General features: G+C 50.0%; 1 protein-coding gene across 1 annotated transcript; it reads right to left on the bottom strand.

The window, feature by feature from the left end:
- Nucleotides 1-31: 31 nt before the first annotated feature.
- On the bottom strand, nt 32-15,721 carry MIND_00342000 (Midasin; the record flags this gene model as incomplete). The annotated part of the gene is made up of 20 exons (XM_037360268.1): nt 32-1,544; nt 1,601-3,188; nt 3,235-3,563; nt 3,614-4,502; nt 4,553-6,464; nt 6,512-6,656; nt 6,704-6,759; nt 6,807-6,874; nt 6,919-7,036; nt 7,080-7,181; nt 7,231-7,343; nt 7,393-7,708; nt 7,761-7,979; nt 8,029-10,344; nt 10,394-10,456; nt 10,508-12,932; nt 12,979-13,176; nt 13,225-14,805; nt 14,854-15,351; nt 15,408-15,721. 20 exons carry the CDS (start codon nt 15,719-15,721, stop codon nt 32-34), a joined length of 14,763 nt encoding a protein of 4,920 aa, XP_037223153.1.
- Between the last annotated feature and the right edge of the window lie 33 nt (nt 15,722-15,754).

The following is a 15,754-nucleotide window of genomic DNA, read 5'->3' as shown; positions in this document are numbered from 1 at the left end:
TGATTTGATTGGCTATCTACTCAAGTACTGACTACTCTCCAGACAACCGCTCGAAGAATTGGCGAAGGGTGGTTGAAAGGACATCAGGAAGCGAATCCACGTTACGCAAAACCAGATATTGTTCAAAAGGAAATGAGTCCAGATAGCGCTCCACGTGCAACTCCATCCGACCACCAACATTTTTGTACTCAGCCTTCTCCATCTTCAGAATGGAACGCTGACCAAGACCAGAAGGTTCAGCAGAACGCAACGAGTCAACAATGATGAAGACAATCATGACTCGTCGTTCCTCCGCCTGACGAAGTAAAGTTTTCAGCTTGTCGTGACTTTGATGGCCTTGCCAGACGCCATCCGAGATGATGATTTGTAGTTGCCACAGGTCTGCTGCTGTCGCAGAGCCCATTGCTCGTCGCTCCCGTCCAGCCTCAAATGCCCGTAGGCTCGTATCGACCAAGGCGAGCATGTTGGTCGCTGTTTGATCAAACCGGAATGCATTCATCAGTTTTGTACCCGCTTGGTCAGTGAAAGGGCCTTCATCGAAGCCATGTAAGATGTCAACACTTTGCCCGAATTTGGCAATGGCAATGTCCCCGGCTTCCAGCCGAGTCAATGATTTGGCAACTAGTGCAAGCGTCTGAAAGGCGAGATGAACCGAATGCGACTCGGCCATGGACTTGGAGTCATCAAGAGAGATTAAAATCTGGTACTCGCGTTGGCTTGGGCGTGTGCGTCTCAGCCATATCTTGTCCTTGGTGTAATCGCTGGCGATGTAGGGAATGATCTTTTTCATATTCAGCCTCTTTCCCGTGCGATAGTCCCCTTTCAGCCGAGTCGCCAGTGTTGGCTCAAGAATGAGTCGAAGTTGTTCGCAGAGAGCATATGCCAGGTCATGGGTGAGTGACTCATAGAGTCTCCACATGTGGCTCGCTCCTTCACTCGGCCCGCCACTTTCTTGCCACTTACGCAGCTCGACCTCCACGTTATGATCGTGTTCGGGCTCGGGTTTGGCAGAGTCAACTTGGAGACGTTGTCGTCGGAATTCGTCATCGGCGACTTCTACATCCTGGCCGCTATTTTCAACCGCGTTGTCCCAATGATGGGCTGTCAGGTCGACACGCTGATCTTCCTCCTTGGGGGAAATACTGTCGAGATCCATAGGAACAGTTGGTTCGCCCGGTGTTTCTTCAACAAGAGTCAAGTCATTGAGGTTCGCAACTTGTTCTTCGCCTGCTGGCCCTAGTGCTTGCTGGTTTTGATCTGGATCATCATCATCGGGCCGTAGATATTCAAGTTGGCCCGACGAATCGTCTTCCATAGGCTTCGGGGGTTCCCCAGAAGCATCGGTAGCCTCCGAAATCTCGTTGAACCGTTGGAGTACCTCTTTTAAAGCATCACCAAGACTTCGCAGCGGATTGTTGGCGAGTTTGGTGTTGAATTGCGATTGTGCTTGTCCTTCCTGGGACCCATCTGGAGCTGTCCCGGAAGCATCGGCTTCAGCAGACGGAGTAGTATCTTGTTGGCTGGGTTTTTCGGCTTCTGAGGTTCTATTATATCATCAGTTTTATAGTTGGCCATCAAGGGAACAAGGTCGACGACATACCCCTCTTCGTCACGAGTTTTTTCCTCAGAGGATAAGGCCTGTTGTCCAGCGGCTCCCATTGTACCACCAGCTTGCCCGGTTGACGAACTTTGACCGATTTCATCACCCTTCTGACTGTCTGGATCAGCGTCGCCTTCTCCTGCAGTAGTGTCTGGTTGAGCAACAGCAGGCTCCATGTCTTCGTCTGGGTCTTCGGGTTGATCCTCTACAGGCGTTTGATCTTGGTCTGCGGAAGGCATAGGAACATCTTCCTGGCTATCTGGCACGTCGTCGTCATTGTTTGGTGGGTCCAGCTCGTTTTGATGGTTTTGATCCAGCTGATTATCCATCATTTCATCATCGGCCACATCGTCCATGTCCATGTCCCCGTCTGGTGTTGGGTCCTCTTGATCGTTTCCTAGGTCAATGTCATCGGGTAGATCAAGGGTATCAGCATCCTGCATGTAGTCCTCCATAGGCGCCCCACTCGCATCGGGCCGGCCATCGTCATGCTCTTCTGTTTCGTCCTCTGGTTCGGTCGCTGGCGGGTCCGTGGTTTGCTCTCCTTCCTCTTGTTTCTCTTTCTCTGAAGAGGGTTTTTCCCCCTCTTTAGCGACGATCTCAGACTGGTCTGATTGCTGCTGCGAGTGATCCTTGTTAGTCTTGTCGTCCTTTTGTGTCGAGTCCTGAGGGCCTTGTTCGTCACCCCACAGTTTCTCGTCAACGGCGGAAGGATCAGAAGCATCCAAGTCGCCCAATTGCTCCTCTGGGTCCACATCGCTACCTTTGTCGCTTGGCTCCTCTTGTTCTTTCTCGTCATCAGGAATGTCCTCTAGGTCACCTCCAATATCTTCGCTCATCTCTATAGCGTCGTCGTCAGCGTTGCGATCTTGCGGGGACTGGTCATCTTGATCGCCTTTCATTCCCTCGACTTGACTCTCCTCTTCGATTTCTTTGCTCACGTTCTGTGTTCCATCGCCGGAGCCGAGTCCAACACCTCCAGACGAGTCGGTGACTTCCCCGCCAGCTCCTTCGGCTTCTCCATCGGGAGGTTGACAGAACCCATCTTTGGAAATGGTGCTTGTGATCGAACAAAGAACATAGTCCAACTTGAAGAGCGCCTTGGTCCATTGGCAGTGTACTGTGATTTGGCGTTGTGCGAGGCCGAGATAAAGTTCGACAAAAGGAAGGAAACGGTCAAGACGAGCTTTGATGTTGATACCTCCATATACTGCTAGTTGAATTATGACCCGGTCCAACGTTTCGACTGTTTGCTCGAGTTTGAGCAATCGTGTGAAGTTGCGAACATCTTGATGAGCTATTTCAATGTACCCGTCGCGCTCTGCAGGCTGGACGTCCGCGTCAAGTGAATCGGTCTTGGCGACGAGAGACTGAACATGGACAAGTAACATGTCGATTACGGTGTCCGTGTCCTCGATCTCAACTGTTGTTTCGCATTCTGAGAGAGTGATCTTGCATCGCGATTCAATCCACGACTTGACGGGAGAAAGAAGGTAATTCAAAGAATGATACTTCGAGATCCAAGCGTCCACTGTCCTTCCCATACGTTTGAGGTGAGTAACGGCGAGTTCAACAGCGAGTTGCTCATCTGTGAATAGTGAGAGAGAGGACTGCTTCATCTGACATCAACAGACCATGGAGTAGAATGGGTGACAAAGAAAGAGTAACATTCTCAAGGACGTCTTTGATCTTGTCACAGAGTTCGGAGTTTTCAATCCCAAGTGTGTCCATTTCAGCGATGAGAGGCAAGAATTGTGGTTCGGATTGTAAGGCGTGGACGTTATTAATTCCTTCCTTTGTTTCATCGAGCACGAGCTTCATGTCACGATATACTCGATGGAGACCTCGAATCTGTATAAGCAAGTTTTGACCATGGTATTTCACGTGGGGGCATGAAGTCAATAGTCGCAATCTGCGACACATTCGTTCAAGCTGGTCATGGGCCACCAAGACGGCAGACAAACTAGACTAGTTTTCAGTATAGAACAAAGGACAAGTGTAAGATGATCTCACCGTGTCCTGGAGTCCATGGCAAATGAAAAAACGGACTCAACAAACATGATGCCTTTTTGAAGATCACGAGTAATCAAGTCGGGATGGTGATTGGACAAAGCAGAACGCAAGCTAGGTAGAAGTCCGCTCAGTCGATTGAAATAGTCCTCAATCTTGAGAAAGCTTTCCGCGCATGATTGCGGTTGGGGTTGTTCTCTCAACCAAAGAACCTCGGATTGTCGCGCTAAAACATGGGGCTTGAGGGTTGATGAAAAGCCAACTCGCTTCAGCTCTTTCATGAGATCGCTCCAGGCCTTGCGTTTACGTACGGTAAGAGCTTTTTGGAGTTTTACCTTCCTCTCGGGAGGTACATTAGGTATGACTTCTGCTGATAGCGCTTTATTGGTGACGATTATGGTGCCCACGAAGTCGTCGACAACGAGCACCGGTCGGGTTGAAATCAAGTGTTGAACTACATTAGAGATGATATCACTGAATTTGTTGAAGGTGCGTGGCAAATTGGTGAGATGAGAGGCTGTTTGCGTCGCAGCATCGGGGAATGTCGGAACGGCAAAAGTGATGGTATCAATCTGATCGTTGATGGACTCTTTAGCCTCTGATTCAGTTGGGGATCCAAAGTGCATCAGTTGGGTAACAGGTTGCCGCAAGACATCGCGGAATTTACGAATGAGCTTGTATAATTGATGATGAGTGCGTTGAGCGCTTGCTTTGAGTGCTTGCACATTGACATCTTTCCAACTCGCCAACTTGATGAACCCACGGACCTCCTTCTCAAGAGCGCTGCGTTGGTCTGAAAGTGCTGCAGCGATAGTCGCGGAAAAGAGATCAAAGTGTGCGCAAGTAGCATTCAAGACGCGTGCAATACGACTCAGCATGTCCCGCTGCGCACCTGCCAGTCATAGTTCAGGTTACACGTGATAGAAGTAGTTGGATGCTCACCTGATTTCAGAATAGCCAGATTCTTGCAATACCCCTCAAACGAGCGCATCAGCTGCATACGACTCTTAAACTGGCCAAGAGGACTAGAGCGCAGAAACTCGTCGAGAAGTGGAATGAAGGAAGCCAGATATGTGGCAATCGAACGCTCGCTAAGCTCTTGCTCGACAGCTTCAAGTGACCCCCGAACAGTGGCATTATACAGATGAAACCACCACTCAGCAATATTGGATTCGAATGCTCTGGCCTGAGATTCTAGGAGAGAATTCCAACATGACAACTCCATCCGACGCCAGTCGACAATGAGGTTCGTAAGAGCAGTTTGGTGATCTTTGAGAGTGTTGTGTCGGTTCGAGTAGATTTCCCAGTCTGATGTCTGCAAAAGGAGTTGCTCGAGGGCAGACAGGACCTTCGCGACAGGACTACCAACATGGAGGCTGAGGACTGTGTCGCATCGACCAAGAAGATGATGTAAGACCATCTGGTCAGGCCATTGGTTTATCAAGGCCTGGAGACGAGTCTTGAGTGCTTTTACAATGGCAGTCGCCTTTTTAGCTTCCACAATGTTGGAGTCGGAGTAGAAGTCATATGTATCGCCTGTACGAGTCTGCAGAGATGATAGACGACGGGAAAGGAGGGCTAGTTGTAAAGCACTACTGTGACCATCCAGCGCATCTGGAAGAGAAGAAAATTTGGTTTCCAGAAGAGTCTCCACGGACTCTTCCCGAACGAGGTCGAATATTTTGCCACCATCGGAGTTCGAGTTGCCAAAGAGAACAAGATGCAGCTGCGTCAATTGTTCAATGTCAGCAGGTTGCACGTGACTAGCGTTGTGACTCAGCGTGACACGCTGAATTCGATGGTCTGTATCGAGAACATCCTCAAAAGAGGGAAACAACGACAGGAATTCTTGTGCCTCCATTTCGGCATCCCCATGGTCTTGGTGATCTTTCCGACGATACAAAGAATTCGAGGCCTCTTCTTCCTCTTGTCTTCGCTTGCAATCAAGCGACCACAATTGTTGGGCTTGCGCGTATAAACTCTCGATGATGGGCAGGTAATCATCAAGAGAAAATGATTTCGAAGCAGCAGCAAGCTTGATCAAGATATGCTTGAACGGTGTCACTCCCGATGGAACAGAGGTAGGAGGAAGAGCAAGGATAGAGGTCGCTGCATGGACTGAGGGGAATGTCACCAACGCAACTGGAAACGATGCTGATTGTGTGGGGGATTGAGTCCTGCTCGTGATCAAGCGCAAACCCAGACGTAAACACAGTACAGCGAACTTCAGCGGGGCTCCTAAGTCTGCGAAGTCTGGATAAACCAAGACCAATCTCTGACAGAAACCAGCCATAGACTCTTGGAGCACGTTTTCCCGAAGTAGTGCTTGTTCATTTAGGGTTTCTATGAGGGCGCTAGCTTTCGTGACAACGTGTGTGCGGAACTGAACAACTTCTGCCCAAAATAAGTGCAGTCGTGAAACGTCGTGCCGCTCAGGAGCATCGGATTTTGCAGGGAGTCGTTTACGGGTTTCATTCAGGTGTTCTTCAAGATATTGAACGATAATGTTGTCCGAACGGCCAGTTATAGCCTGTTCAAGTGTTGAATGCAGCGAAATCTGCTCCGTCAGTAGCGTCTCTTGTCCCTTCCAGAATTTGGTCGCGAAATTCTGCATGGCAGCAGGGTCGATGGGAGCATCCGGGACAAAGAGATCAAATATAACGTGGCTCAACGCCACCCACGAAGATCCGAGCGTTGCGATACTGGGGTGTACCGTGAGTTTTTCGAGGTTCGGTCGGAGAAGATTCGTAACAGAATCACGGAAAGGTTGATTGTCCATGGTGTCCATGAAATGTTGTAGCTCGCTGAGAGTACCTCTTCCGACATCTTCTTTGTCAACGAAACAGCGGCAAACCTAGAGGATATGTTTCAGGACATGACAGACGACCACCGGGAGCATACCAATGCGATTGATTGCTGCATCATTGAAGTCATTTGGGTTAAGCGGGAGTCGATTTGAGAAGATTGGAGCAGGGAAAGTTGTGCTTCACGCTTAAGCCGTGACTCAAAGTATGGGAACTCAGCAAGAGAGCTTCCACTAGTATCACTGAAAACATTGAGTGTCATTGTTGGTACACCGAGTGAACGTCGTACCAGGCTGTCAATACAGAGCGTAGCTGGAAAGGTCGGAAAAGCATAGCGGGCCCCTCCTGATTCCAGGTTAGCACACAATTTGCGGTTAAGGGCGTTCTCTTACTTCTGAGCCGCTGGTCCAGATTTCATCCATCCACTGCATTTGAAGATGAAGTAACGGCGTGAACATATCTGTCAATTCATCAGTTTTCATGCTATCTTAGTTTTTGTCCCACCTCTCAACGCATCGAGTGTCCAAGCAAGATGTTGGTATCCGATCAGAGGGAGCAGAGTACTATCATGCATCGAACACTCGATCTGTACAAGTCGTTCGACGATCTTGACGACATCATCCTACCCTCATCAGTATTGACAGCTTATGTGATCTATAACTCACGTGATACGGCCGACTGAGGATTCCCAGTTGGATAGCCAAGGAGCCCAGGTCCGAACCACTATTACGAGCTAGTATTTGGTCCGATATGCCGGCTTCCAAACGCTAAATATACGGCTTAGAGCAAATTACTCATCAAAGGAAATTAACGAACAATTTCGATATCCTGTGCAAGCTTTGTAAGGGCAAGTCGGGCATCATCACCACCAGAATGTGACGGAGATAAAGAGGATAAGGACATGACATTGAAGCATTGATGACGTAGAGCTGCTCGATTCTCATGAAGAGGAGGCACACTTGGTCAATGAAAGCTCACCAGTATCAGTAGGGCCGTCCTTCAAGTGAGAAGCAAGCTGATCCAGACGTTTGGTATTGACACTACCAATAGGGCCTGTGGTAGAAAATTTGTTCCATATCTCCTTGATTCCGAGACCGGAAGAAAGACTAGTGATTTGTTGTAAGGCTTTTGCATGATTCCCTAGAGTGACAGAATCCGGTGGGCCATGTTCAAGGGCTGTCACAAGCCATTCAGCGACGACATGAACTACAGAATAGTCGAAATGGGAGCCAATCAGAACTTGTCGCAATTCGTTTGCATACGCAATGACTGTTGAGGCCAGTCTCATCGCGACCTAGTTTGTGGTTTTGAGTGCAATTATAAGCATGCAGAAGAGCATTGCTCACGGGTCCATACGATGGCAAGTTCTGAAGAATCGCAATGCTCCAATTCTCGGTAGCCGCAACCACCGCAGCAATCTCGTTGGCGGCGCGCGCGATTCCACTCGACTGGTCTGGCATTTTTGATTCAAACGGTATGGCAGAAGAGTGCAGGTAGACTGCAACATCGAGGTCTAGGGCCGGTAGCAAAGGATGTGTCGATTCCTTCAGCGACAAAATGAAGGGCTTTGGGATGATCAATCACCGATGTCAGCATAAAGGTTGAACGATTTACCTGGGAGGCAACAAAGTCTGAAGGGACATAACCCAGATCCGCATATGCATTCAGAGAAGAGACAATAGCTGATTTGAGGTATTTTGTGGGCACCTGTTCAACAAATTTGACGACCGCGTTGTTCCCTCCCGCGACATATGACATGATACGGCTGATGAGATGTTTCTGGCGAGGCGGAATGCTTCGAGCAAGGAAATGAAGGTAGGCCGGCGATGGTTCAAATGACAAGGGGTAGTCCAAGAATGCAGATAATGTTGAGTCGTGATCGAGGACCCGAGCAGCTGAAACCGTATCTGGGAGTATTGTGTGGTAGACACTAGAGCCACGGCGGATACCGTCGAAAATCAGTGCGTCCATAGCTCTGTCAGGAAGGCGACGATGACTTTGTATGATCGCCAGGTCATCAGTTGTTAATGTCGGTTCAAGGAAGATCTCGATGCCTCTGTTGCGCATAGCGCGGGAGAGTTCTCCGTACTGCGGATCGACGGTCATGAAGATGCGGAAATCTGGGTGGGGTCTAAGGACCTGTATACCGCCATCAACAAACCCACGTTCACTCAAAGTGATAAAACCATTGGGTTCACAAAGAGAGTTAAGGCGATCCAACACTGAAGGACTGCATAAGTTGGCCCCGTCGAGTACAATCCACTCGCCCTCCTTGATCGCACGGACAAGCGGTCCATCAACCCACTTGAAATGACTGGTGTGAGCACGTGATTCGGAGATTTCCCGAATATCGGAAAGCACGAGCTGAACCTTGTCCGGGTCCCTTGTGAGGGGCAAAATGACATCTACCACAGCAGTCGCGGCTTCGAGGATACGCGAAGGGGCCTCTTGACGAGCTTCGGCAAGTTGCTGCAGAGCCAAATGGAATAAAGGCGTGGATCCGCCGACTGAGTTACGGAGAGAGATCGCAATCGAAATTAGCTCATTGACGGAGGTCAATAGCTGAACTCCCTTTTCTACCTGTTCGAAACTGCCCAATATGTCCATCGTGTCCGTTGCATGATTGAGCGACACGTGACGCAGAGAAACACCCGAGATGTCAGCCAGCAATCGTATGAGCTCGGTTTTTCCACTGTCCCGACCGCCGGTGACTATCGCCAGCCATGATTGTGAAACACAGTGAGCGAGAGATTCGAGAGCAGCCAAGTGTGCTTTGAGCACGCGACCCGGACGTGAAAGAGAAGAAAGATTTCGGCGTGCACAGTGGAAGCTACCTATTTGGAAGTAGCCCGCCGAAACAGCCCAGCTTGGAGCCTGCACAGAAGACTTGGTTTGGAAGATGTGGTCAAACAATTGTTGGGTTCGACGTCTGTCTTCAGGCTCGCGGAAGCGGTCAAGATAGATCGGTCGAACCAAATCTTGGAGAGAAACAGCGGGTTTGATATACTCGAGCAGAGAGGCCCATCGCAACACGTCGCGCAGATTAAATTCCCAAGGACTGCCGGAGTGACCAAATGCCCGCTTGACTGAGACTTCGGAGTTAAGGGCGCTATTGAAGGCGATCATTGCTTGAAGCGTAGGAGTATCAATGACGGGGAATAAATGTTGACAGACGAGGAGTAGGTCACTGGGCGAAAGTTCTTCCACATAAACTTTTGTGAAGCGATTAACAAAAGACTTGGGCAATCCTTTGCGTCCACCTCCTTGACTGAGGGGGTTTTGTGCAGCGAATATCCGGAATTCAGGATGCCGGGCGAAAGAGCGCGACAGTTCGGGAATGTACACTGTACCGCGATGGTCAAGAACAGCATTCAACCCTTCGAGCACAGCTTGTGGCGCCAGATTCATCTCGTCGAGCAGAACCCAGTCTCCTTGTTGAAGAGCTGTAAGGAATTCGGCATCTTTCCATGCAAAAACATCTCCGTCTGTTGCTGGGAGATCAGCTCCGAACAAATCTGCGAGATCAGTCTGTTCCGAAAGATTGATTCGGCATAGCCGATGTCCCGTGATCTGGGCCAATGCGGTCACCAAACTTGTTTTGCCCACCCCTGGGCTTCCTTCGAGCAGTATCGGCTTCCGCACTTGTAGAGCGCGAACGACACGCATAGCATTATCTTGTGATGTAGGAGCGCGTAGGTTGAACGAGGGGATTGATATTTCTTCTGGACCTTTGGAAATCGCAAATGTTCCCAATTGCACCCATTGAGCGTCAAAGTTCGGTACAAAGACATCGGACGTTGACAACGGAGCTAGGCGTTTTACCTGCTCCTGAGCTTCTGCCTTCAGTCGTATGATTGCTCCCGAAGAGTATGCGGTTAGTTGGGGCAAAGACGCTAGCCCATCAAGGAAAGTCATGTTTGCAGCATGATGCTATGGGCAAAGTGAGAAACGAGGTTCGAAAAAAAGAGCCATGATTTACAAATATTTCTTCAATAGACATACCGTCGGGGGAAAAGACAGCATTTGAAAACTCCACCCAAGCCTGAAGCACTTCATTAGAGGTCAAAAGGAAGACGGACAAAGGATCGGGTACCAAAATGTCTCGCAAGCTAACGAGGGACCGATCAGAGACCCTGGTTGAAAGCCAGTCCGCAAAATCAAGAACTTTGGTGGTGTGTGGTCGAAATGCATCGTGCTTCCACATTCGCTCGACAATGAGCTCCAGGTCGCAACGATCGTCAACAGCAGGAACCCAAATTTCGGTGAATCGATTGCGAAGTGCAGGCGAGAGTTCCTTTTTCCCGTAATCACCACCTGGATTCATAGTTGCAACCAGCTTGAACGCTGGCGTAGCAACAATGGTGGGATTTTCAAGGTCATCTCCCCCCCGTTCAGCGAGAACGAGGGACCGCGCTGGCTCAAGGACACTGTTCAGTCGTTCCAACACAGAGTCATCTGCAAGAGAAATCTCGTCGAGAAGAAAGACGTCGCCTGAATGCATAGCCTCTACAAGAGGACCATCGTGCCACTCGAAGATGGCTTTGATACGGTGACAATCACGGAGTAGGGCCTCTAGCCGGGTACGAGATTCAGCTTGAATGGAAGAGTCCAGCACACTTTGTAGAGCCCGTTCAACTGAAGCCAGGTCAGGCGTGGCCAGCGTCACACCAAGTGATTGAAGTTCCTCGAGGGCAGCTCGACACACATCCGCCTCTCGAGCGGCTCTATTTCGAACGGGACGAAGGCCACCAATAAGGTCTGCTGTTTCGGTATTCTGATGGCAATTGAGACTATGGAGATTTTTGGAAGTAGTCTGAGCAAAGAGCTGACAAACGGAAGTCTTGCCGCAGCCTGTTTCGCCAACGAGAAGAACGGGTTCGTTGAAGCGGAGAGCGCGGCTAAGCAGGACAAAGAGGCGTTGCATGCCACGAGTCCAGATCAAACCAGACGAATTCGGTGGGATGGGACAGCCCAAATACTCGGCCAAGTTGAGGGTGGGGTTACGAAGCTCATACATGGCACTTTCGTCGATTTTGACACCCATAACGGACTCGATGACCTCTTTGACTATGATTTTATCGTCATCCCGGCGGGCTCGCTCTGCAAGAAGCATATATCCGTTTTCGGCCAACTCTTGATACCCGACGGCATCTCGGCCCGCCCATCGGAAAAGGTCGCGAAGCGTCGCAAAGCTTTGGTTTGTCTCGAAAACCCGCCCGGCTTGACGACGTTGTTGTAGTTCGCGGAAAACATGAACAATTTTCTTGCCATAAGACGGGGCAATGCGACACCGTTGACACAAAATGGTCTCCAATTCGGTTTGAGGAACGTCGGCAAAGTGCACCTCCAAGAAGCGATTCCGGAAGGCACGGGACAGAATTTTGCGGCCCGCATAGAGGCCTGGAGGATTCTGGGTGGCAAATAGCATAAAATGTGGGTGGGGCCGAACAACTTCCTGTGTCTCGGGAATGACCAGCTCTCGATTGTCATCCAATAACCGATTTAGGGCTTCCAGCACATCCGTTGGGGCAAGATTAAGTTCGTCAAGCACTATCCAATCGCCGTTTCTAAGGGCACGAACTAACAGACCATCTTTGAAAACAAGTTTGCCCGTGGCAGCATCAGAAACGTAGGAGCCGATGTATTCTTGAATGTCGGTATGTTCATGGTTGTTGATGCGTACGAAGCGATGACCAGTCCGTTTGGCCAGATATTCAACAGAGCTTGTTTTGCCGCTGGAAGTTGGTCCTTCAATCAGGACAGGAAACCGACGCGTAACGATGATGCGAGCTAAATCAATGAGCTTTGCTTCGACCGAAGGAGTCATGATGTAATCCTCAACAGGGTCGGGCTCGATTGGTCCTTTTTCGAGATAAAACGGACCAAATTTAACAAAGTTGACACCCTGTGCCGTAGGCTCTTGGGTAAAAAAGGTCCGTGGGTTCCTAACACCAGCAAGAAGATGTTTGTGTCCAAGGGCAATGACAGTTCGAGCGCTATCCTCGTCCAAAACCATCGTGAAAGCCATCATGCATCCTTCCCAAATAGATCTTCGAGGTCCATATAGGGGGGCAATATCTGCAGCAAAAGTAAGGGCACGTGCGAGGGTACGCATACTGTAATGTGGTCGATGATTTGATCCATCAGCAATGCGCCGTCCATCCGCCAATTCCTTGACCGCCGAGTAGAATTGTGCGACATCCAAAATCGCGCCTTTGTCTCCCACCGTCTTGTCGCCAATATACTGGGTAATGATGCTGAGTAATGTATCCTGATCCGCGTCTGGCGGGGGAACATCGATCTCAGTGAACCGAGATCGAATATTTGGAGGGAGGTCTTTCTTGCCGACATCCGTAGCAGGATTCATGCAGGCGAATATCCGAAAGTCTGGATGACGGGGGACGGCTTCCAGTGAGCCTTGCTCGGTCAGCGTAATCGACGATGTTGGACTATGAAGAAGCGACGATATGCATTCAAGAGTTTCGGGGCTTGCAAGATTGATTTCATCCAGTAGTACCCTGGAATTTGGTTCAAATTTGTTGGTTGATGAAGAGGACAACACACCAGTCTCCCGAACGCAGCGCTTTCACAAGCGGGCCCTCCACAAAACCAAATGCAAACTTGCCGCTGGCTTGGACGTGTTGAATCTCGAATTGTTGGACCTCGCCTTCGAATGCAACCCAGCTAGCTGCCGACACCTTCAGTCCATGTTCAAGCTTCCTCTTCTTGCGGGGCGTGTCCGCATTTTCGCTCGAATCGGCTCTAGGGAATGTATCAGTATACCAACAAGTGCAATATCGTTCCGCGCACTGAGAATCCTCAAATGGCTTAGTCTTCCCCTCTATTCGTTCTTTCGCCAACCTCGCACTCTGCTTCCACAAACCCACGGCCCACTTCCACTTGCCCTCTGCAACAGCTTTCCGCACTTCAGTTTCAAATTTCTCGTTCTTTCTACGACTAAATGTGCCTCCGAATAGTTCCAGGAATCGCTCGTACAAGAGGGAACCTGGGATGCGCGCATCTATCGGCTTGAATCCACCGACCAGATCGGCGGACTCTGTCTGATGCGACAAATTGAGTGAGATTAATGGTCGACGAAGGACGGAAGCGAGATGTGTGACCACACTGGTTTTGCCGGTTCCAGTCTCCCCAGTGAGCAAGACTGGTTCTCCAAGAGCAATAGCGGTAGATATGCGGGAAAGCAAAGCAACAGCTGGTCGATGCATAGCGAACGGCCTTGTCTTGGCAGAGGACACTGCTGATGTTGCTGGTCGGGCCGGTAGAGCAGTGCGCCCTACGCGGACCGCCATGATTTGACCGTTCGCATCTTTTTCTGTGAACCATTCAGGCGTCCGCCGCTTCAGGACCCAGTCACTGCGCTCCTCGTCAAGGGAAAGATGTTGCGCTATGAGTCGTCCAACAGATTGAAGGTGAGCCAATGCTGCGGAGGTTGTTGCGCCAGTACCAAAAAACACGTCACGTGCTTCGAGGTAAATATCTTCTCTGAGAGCAGGATTCGTGAACACAGACGATAACATCGGTTGTTCTTCCAAAACTTCCATTGCGGCATATGAGCTCGGTAATAGCCTCGAGACGCGACTGCAGAACTTGTCCAGCTCACGCAAGCCAATATCCCTTGTCGATGCCGTGGACCCTAAAGCCTTGAGAGAGTCCCACAGATGAATCAGACTGCGAATGGGCGGGCCTTTGAGAGGTGGAAAACGTGAATCAAGAATAATCTGAAGCTCTTCTGACGTGGGCGATGTCAAATGAATTTCGTGGAATTTATGTGCTCCAAAGAATAAAGGGGGAGGGAGAGAGCCCGTCCGCGACAGATGCACAGACCGGGTCGCAAAGATGGCAAATCCATCAGCAGCTGTGACGCGACCTCGACCTGGAACTTCCAGGGAGGCGCGTTGTCCAATCCATTTACCAAGTCCCAATGATTCCACGAGAGGTTTGAGGATACCAAGAACTTCATTGCTTCCGCGATCGATATCTTCCAGTACTACCCATTTTCCTTGACGCATAGCACGAATGAGAACACCCTCCTTCCATTCAAAGGTGCCAGGTTGGGTAGTGGACGAGACATAAGAACCCAGCAGTGATCGCGGGTCAAGAGAGGTGTCTGCCAGATGGATATTGACAAGTTGGTTTTGCTCTCCGGGATGAAGTAGGTGTGCCAGGTGGTGAATCACTAACGATTTCCCTGATGATGGAGGGGACGTTAGCAGTGATGGAAGGCGGAGAGAGAGTTGAGTCGCTAAGGAGCGCAGAGCTTTTGTTGTTGTCGGCGTTGGTATCAAAGACGACTGGGTCGCCTCAGAACCTGGCGTTCCAGAATTCATCGATCGAAAAAGTAAAATCCCTTCAACGTTCACCAGGCGAGGACTGCAAAAGCTATCAGTTATTACCTAAATCAGCAAGGAAACAACAGACCTGAGTTCTACCGGCGGGAGCGGTATACCATCTACATTGGCCGTTGTCCATTCTTGTTTCTGCAACAAGTCCTTTCTCCTTTCTTGAACCCGTTGGAGTTCGACAAAAGGCATGATCCAAACATCCACTTCCTGACGGCGACCCTCCAAGTCAACACCATAATCCAAGGGGGACTCTAATGAGTACGCGTCTCTGAGCAATTGGTGCTCCAAATTTTCCCGCTCTCCCTCTCCCATCCCGGTCTGCAAGGCATAACAACGAATGGCCAACACACGGGCGGCGACGTTGAGTTCAGCAGTCCACATTAGTCGAGAGAGAGGAAGAAGAGACCATTGAAGATCTCCAGGCAGTTGTCGATTGATTTGGAGAATGCGATAATAGGCAAGCAGGAGCCGTTGCAAACGGGTGTGATCAATGACACTGGGGTCTTCAAAGTCGAGGACAAATGTGAGGGGACCATTCAAGAGGTCTGGTCGTCGGAGCATATCATACAGCAGGCTGAAATTCCGCGTCACAATTGAACCTCAACGTCGAAAAAAAAAGAAAAGACAAACGGAAATAATTCTTCGTGCACTTGAACGAGATCGCAGATTGCCCCTAACTGCGCCTCGGTATTTTGTGTTTCGTCCAGCCATAACGCGCAAAGATGGAACAAAATCGACCGATAGGTCGACGCAATCAACCAAGTTAGATCAGGTGAGGAAAGCAGTTGAGAGAGGACGAGGCAAAGTTGGTTGGTAGATTGCGTAGAGGTGATAACCGGGACATGAGGGGAGTCGGGTCCAAGTTGCGAGAGGACAAAGCGCGTTTGGTTGGGATTGAGAGTCAGTGGGGAATGAATAGCACTGGACCCTTCAGAGTTGTGCATGAAAATTATTGTGACACCGAGCGTGTCACGCAA

Source organism: Mycena indigotica, assembly GCF_014461135.1.
Source record: "Mycena indigotica strain 171206Taipei chromosome Unknown Mind.scaff0003, whole genome shotgun sequence".
Lineage (NCBI taxonomy): Eukaryota > Fungi > Basidiomycota > Agaricomycetes > Agaricales > Mycenaceae > Mycena > Mycena indigotica.
This window is presented reverse-complemented; position numbering and strand designations above follow the sequence as displayed.